The 6,000-nt window shown below is 63.0% G+C and overlaps 2 protein-coding genes across 13 annotated transcripts in view; both read left to right on the forward strand.

Moving 5' to 3' along the window:
• The window catches only part of EHBP1 (EH domain binding protein 1), a 206,896-nt gene extending 203,516 nt beyond the window's left edge, over positions 1-3,380 (forward strand). For 8 of the 12 annotated variants that reach the window (XM_039718885.1, XM_039718889.1, XM_039718890.1 and 5 more), the window contains 2 exons: positions 2,090-2,204; positions 2,345-3,380. In XM_039718885.1, the coding sequence (XP_039574819.1) occupies positions 2,090-2,204; positions 2,345-2,435 (206 nt within the window). In that variant the 3' untranslated portion in view covers positions 2,436-3,380. The remainder of the gene's footprint in view (positions 1-2,089; positions 2,205-2,344) is intronic. The other 4 variants (XM_039718886.1, XM_039718891.1, XM_039718894.1 and 1 more) reach the window with 1 other exon arrangement.
• Positions 3,381-5,848: 2,468 nt separating this feature from the next.
• Positions 5,849-6,000, forward strand: part of OTX1 (orthodenticle homeobox 1) — a 3,792-nt gene continuing 3,640 nt past the window's right edge. The window contains exon 1 of the mRNA XM_039718970.1: positions 5,849-5,904. The gene's annotated coding sequence lies outside the window, so the exon portion shown is untranslated. The remainder of the gene's footprint in view (positions 5,905-6,000) is intronic.

Raw genomic sequence — 6,000 nt, forward strand, 5'->3', positions numbered from 1 at the left:
AGCCCGAGTCCCAGCACAATTCCCGGCTGAAGCCAGGGAAAAGTTACCCTGAAAGTTGGGAAACACATCTGGGGGGAAGCAAACACCCCTGAACCCCTCTGCCGTGTCTCTCTCTCTCCTGTTCTGTCTGGCGTGCTGCCGTGGCCCTTTTCAGGGCCTTTTCAGTGTTGTCATGCTGAGATCTCATTGCCTGTGAGGGGCTTTATTTGTGGGGCAAATCGCTGCGGTTTGGGGAAGTTGTGACTCGCAGAGTGGCAGAGCAGTGTGTTTCAAATGGGTTGAAGTGAAGGAGCTTTGCCCAAAAGGAGCAGAAGGGGAAGCAGCAGTGCAAATCTGGAGGCTGCTCCAAGAAGTGGCACCTAAAAGGCTCCTACCCAGATTAAAGCAGCTTTGTGGCAGGAAAAAATGGCTTGGATTACCGGTAATTTTAGCTGCTAACTCCACTTCTAATCTGTGTACACCTGAAAAATTATTTCCTTAGCAACGGTGGAGGGGAAAGGACACATTTAAAAAAAAAAAAAAAAAAGAAAATGAGAAAGGAAAAGAAGGAGAAGCAGGAAAAGAAGGAGAAAAATGAAAACTCCCGGGAAGTTTGGGCAGTGCCCTGGCGGGCCGGTGCCCCGGGAAGGGCTCTGGTGGCCCGGCTCCGCCGCTGCCCGCGGAGCTCGCTGCTGGCAGAGCCTGGCACGCGTGTGCCGTGGGCTCTCCCGCCTGCTGCTGTTCCCGGGGCTCGCTCGTGGGCCCGTGCGCCCAGGCAGGCGCGATAAAAGCGGTTACACATTCCTGCCTTTCTGCCGCTCTTCCAACCTTCATCGCATGATGATGCATCTAATTTTTAATTTGTAAATACAAGGCTGAATTCCCTCTAGCACCACTTGCTTTCATAAAGCTTCTGAGCAGTTTGCTGTCTTGAATAAATTTGGCTTTGGAGGGGGGTCAGGGGGATTTGAACCACCGCATTCTTGCGGGGTTTGTGAAGATTCACATGGTAACCGGTGGGGAGCATTGTTCGGCTTATCTGAATAAGCACCAGCCATGTGAGTTTTAACATGATCGCCCAGGGCAATGGAGAGCGCGGGTGGGTGGGGGAGAAAGCCAAAAGGACTGCACCCTGCACCCTCTCTCCCCTTCGGCTTCGGGGAGGAGGACACCGCCGGCCGGTGCCGATGGCTTCTCCCGGTGGTTGGTTTTGTTTTTTGTTGGTTTTTTTTTTGGAGCTGGTGTCCTCTTTCCCTCCCGCTCCTCAATTGTCCTGCTATCTCCCTCATAATCTACTGCTCCTGCTTTTCATTGTTTACCTTCTTAATGAGGGAGGCGGGGAAGGCTGGGGCTTGACTGACAGCGACAAGCCCTCTCGGTCTGGCTGGAGAGCCCGAGGCTGCGGGCGGCCCCGGGGGCTGCGCCGGGCCGGGCCGGGCCGGGCCGGGCCAGAGGAATCCCTCTGGGAATAGCGATGCTGCCCGCCCGCCGCCGGCTGCCAGCGCCGGGGCTGGAGGGGCTCCGCGATATTCTGTAGCAAGTGTATTTTTACTTCAAAGTGGGGAAATGCTAATTAAGCGATACCTGCCTTTAAAGTTACTGCGGAGCATATGGTGCGCTGTGTGAGATTGCTGCGGCCGCTGAGAGCGGGAGAGGAGTGCGCAGAGAGGAGCCGGGCTGCGGGAAGCGGGCATTCCTCCGGGAGGCAAACCCGGCAGTGCCGTGCCCGCCAGCGGACACAGCTGTGGGGAAAAACAAAACAAATTTTACACTAAAAAGAAAAAAAAAAAAAAGAAAAAAGGAAAAAAGAAAGAAAAAAAATAAAGGAAAGGAAAGAAACCCCCACCCAAACGACCCCAAAATCGCTGCTCAGCTCTCCCAAGCCAGGGAGGGCGAAACGCCGCCGGGCTGCGCTTGTCCCGCCGTGGCCTCGCTCGGGAGAGAGGCCGGGGCCGGGCCGGGCTGTGCCAGGCTGCGTTGGGCTGTGCTGAGCTGGGGCAGGCTGCATTGGGCTGTGCTGAGCCGGGCCGAGCTGTGCCGGGCCGTTCCGGGCTGTGCCCGGCGCGGCGGCCGCCGCTCTCACCGCCGCTCTGTTGTGCTTCTCCCGCAGACTGGCAGAAGACCGAGGCGCAGAAGAGGCGAGAGCAGCTCTTGCTGGACGAACTCGTTATTCTCGTTAACAAACGGGACGCGCTGGTCAGGGACCTGGACGCCCAGGAGAAGCAGTGAGTCGGGCAAAGGGGAAGGGGGGCTCCGCCGAGCCGCCACGGTCCCCACGGAAAGTTTGGTCCAAGTCCGCGGGCGCCGTGGCCGCGGGGAGCTCGGCCGCATCCCGCGCAGCCCCTCACCGCGCCTCTTTCCGCAGGGCCGAGGAAGAGGACGAGCATTTGGAGAGGACCCTCGAGCAAAACAAAGGCAAGATGGCCAAGAAGGAAGAGAAATGCGTTCTCCAGTGAGCGGCCTTCCCGCGGCGGCAGCGAAATCGCAGCGCGGCTTTCTTACGTTCTTAAAATGCCGACATGAGACTGGGAAAAACAAAAAAAAAAAAAAAGAAAAAGAAAAAAAAAAAGAAAAAGATGTTTTGAAAAAAAATTAAACTTTTTTCCATTTTCTTAGGCCAGATCTAGGCTGCGCCGGGCCCCACTCCGTTGTTTTTTTGTTTTCCATTCAAGCGAACTCGCGTTGTCCCATGATTTCCTTGTGGGCTCAGCTCTCCTGCCGAAAGCGTTGGAAATGGAATCGCCGAGACCCCTGGCGTGCGGGCGATGCCGGAGATGGGCGGAAGGAGGAGAAGAAATAGTCTGTCCTGGTTTCTGGAGCTGGAGGAGGGCTGAGTTTTGAAATAAAAATGTTTTTGTCGTAATAGGATTAGAGAGGGGGATATAGAAAAAAAAAATCATTGGGAATGGTTTCATCTAGTCCTGCCATATGTAATACTTAATAAGCTACCTACATTTTATAGTTAGGTCAGATCCACCCCAGTTATTATTAAAAATGTGCTGTATTTACCAGTGGTTTATTACATCAGTTTTACATTTCCCCGGGAGTAGAGCCGAGCTGCTCTGGTTTACTCGGGGGGCTTCTCCCCCAGAGCTGGCACAAAACCCTGGGAGCGGCTGCGAGCGGAGCGGGGCAGCCCGGGGCTGAGACCGGCCCGGCCCAGGACAGCGCGACTCTTCCCACCCGCGTCCTCCCGCGGGCCGGGCCGGACCGGACCGCGCCGCCCGCTCCGCGTTATTTATTGCGCGCGGCCGCGCTCCCCGCCGCACCCGCCCCGTCCGTGTGCCCCCAAGCGTGTCCCGCGCTCGCATCGTCCCTTCGTGGAGCTCGTCTCGTTTATTTATTACAACACCGAGTCATATATAAAATTTTCAATAAAACCCGAATCTTTCTTACCGTAACTGCCGCTTTCCTCTTTACCTGGGAAACTCCCTTCACCCCTCCCGCCTTCAGGCGGCCGGGGAGGGGGCGCGGGGGGCGGGAAGGGACCGATCCCGGCGGGAGGGGCGGCGGGGCTCCGCGCCCCGGGCGTCCCGGCCGCCGCCGCTTCGGCAGCGCAACGAAACCCACCGGGCGGAAAAGTTTTTCGTTTGATTTTAATAAAAAGCAACTCGGGGAAGGGGAGGTAAAACTTTTCCCCGCGGGGCCGATGCGGGAGGGGATGCGCGGCCACAGCGGGCGGAGGGAGCCCGAGCCCTGCGCGGGACCGCAGCGGCGGCCCCAGGGGCGACTGCGGCCCGCTCCCGCCGCGCCCTGCCGCTCTCGCAAAAGGAGTCCCCGCGGAGGAGGGAAGCGCCCGGTTTTGTGCGAGCGGCCGCCGGTGCCGCGGGATGTACCGGCCTGGGAAACCGGGGGCTGCCCGGGCTCGCAGGTGGATTTGGCCCCATGAGAAGTTCGGGAAGATGCGCGGAACACCCCGGCGCTGGCGGGGGGCTGGGGCAGCGGGCTCTGCCGTGCTTTTCTGCCGTCCCGTAAAAATACAGGAGCTGGGGTCGGCAGGAAACACGCTGCGAGGGTTCCGCGGCTGCGGAGCGCGGCGGGGGCTCGGCAGGGAAGAAGCTGCAAAGCCCGCGGAGCTGCCCGCCCGGCCGGAGCTGCGGAGCCCCGAAGCTGGGGCTGCCCCTGGGGCGAGGGGGGCATCCTCTCCTCCTGGGGAGGCCGGTGTTTGCCTAGCTTCTAAAGAGAAAAAAGTAACTCAGTCGCTGGGCTGAGGGAGAAATAAGTGTGTGTGTCCCCCGTCTGTCGCCCCCAGGCCGGCAAACCCGCAGGGGCCCCCGCCCCGCAGCCGGACCGAGCTGCCCCTGCCCTTGGCCGGGGCCGGGGTCGCGCAGCCCGGCCCCTGCCCACCCGCAGCTCCCGCCCCGCCGCCGACCTTACCTGGGCGCAGCGGGGAGGGCGCCGGCTCCGTCCGGCGCAGGGAACGGGGCACCGGAGTGGCCGGGACCGTCACCTCGGGGGGGTGGCGAGCCCCGCGCCCGCCCTGCCCGCAGCCCCCGGCCGAGCCTGCGGGGAGGCGTCCGCAATTGGGGATTGGGTAACAGCGGGAGCCGCGGGAGCTTGGGGGGGCATGGATACCCCCTGGTGCGGGGGGGGAGCCTCGGGGGGGCTGCTGCCCGCCAGGACCGGGGCTGCCCCGGCGGGGCGAAGTGATGGGGAGGCGGCGGGGGCGGGGGGAGCGCAGCCCGAGCCAGGAACTGCCCCGGCAGGACCGGGGCAAAACGGGGGAGAGGGGCTGGAAGGGGGGAGAACTGCCCCCGCAAACTCTTCCTCCTCCCTCCTCCTGCCTTTGCTTTTTTGTGAATGGGCCGCGGCGCCTTTGTTACGGGGAAAAGTGCCCGTGTCGCTGACTTTTGCGGGAGAGCGGAGGAGCTTGCTAACCTCCTTCGCTCTACTCATCGGCTCCCTCCCGCCCGGCTTAGACGGTTCTCTCCTGGCACAGGAAAAAGATTTGAAAAGAAGGCGAAAAAAACTCCAACAACAAAATAAAATGGGGGGGAAAGTCTTCCCCCCGGGAGACCGCGCTCCGATCGGGGCCGGCGGGCAGCGCCTTTGAACATTAGCTCGCTTTCAGCTCCACTGCAATTAGAGGGAGTTGATTTGGGGAGACCAACAAAAGCCGCGCACCGGAGCCTCTTCAGAGGTCCGGGGCCGCTCCGCCGCCTGCGCGGCCGCCGCGCCCCGACCCCGCCGCCCCGGGCGAAGAGCGGGGCCCGCGGAGCGGCGCGGAGGGCCCGGTGTCACCTCGCCCCTGTCCCCACGGCTCCCGTGCGGCCCCCGCCCGCTCGCCCCCGCGGCGCGCAGCAGCCCCTAAATTCGGGACACGCGAGGGAAGGTGCGGTCGCTGTAGTTTTATTGCGATTTTAAAGCACAAAGTTTGCGAGAGCCCGCGGGCGTCGGGATGGGGGGGGCCGCGACACCGCCTCCCCTCCCCGGGAGCGCCCTCCGTGCCGGCGAAGGCGGCGGCCGAAAGTTTTTCTGCGGTCTCCCGGGGCGGCAGGGACGCGGAGGAGGGCGCGGAGCGGCGCGGGGGCATCCCGAGGGAGGGGGCAGAGCTGCGCGGGCGCGGAGCGGCCCTCCCTCTTCCGCACTTCTCCAACAATTCCCACCACCCGCCCTCCCTGCGGAGGTTGCGCGGGGCGCTGCGTGCCCGCCCCCTGCGCCCCTCGCTCCGCCGGCCGGCTCTCCGCGGCGCCGGGGTCGGTGCGCGGGGGAGCGCGGAGCGGCGCGGGGCGGTGCGGAGGAGCCTTCGCCCCGCGCTGCCATTGCCCGGGCGGCTGTCAGTCAGGCGGGGAGCGGCCGGGGATTGGCGCCGGGCTGGTTACGCAGTTGCTTTGCGCGCACATACAAGGGTAGGGCCGGGGGTAGGTGATCAATCCTCATCAGGGCCGCGGCTCCATCGCCCCGACAGCGCGGGCCGCCGGCAAGGTAACGCGGGGTACCCCGACAAGTCGGGGGTGCGCGGCTCGGCTTCGGGCAGCGCCCCCCCGGCCCCCCTCCCCAGCCCGCCTCTCACCTGCCGGC

Source organism: Passer montanus, unplaced genomic scaffold (genome assembly GCF_014805655.1).
Source record: "Passer montanus isolate IOZ18808 unplaced genomic scaffold, ASM1480565v1 scaffold40, whole genome shotgun sequence".
Taxonomy (NCBI): Eukaryota; Metazoa; Chordata; class Aves; order Passeriformes; family Passeridae; genus Passer; species Passer montanus.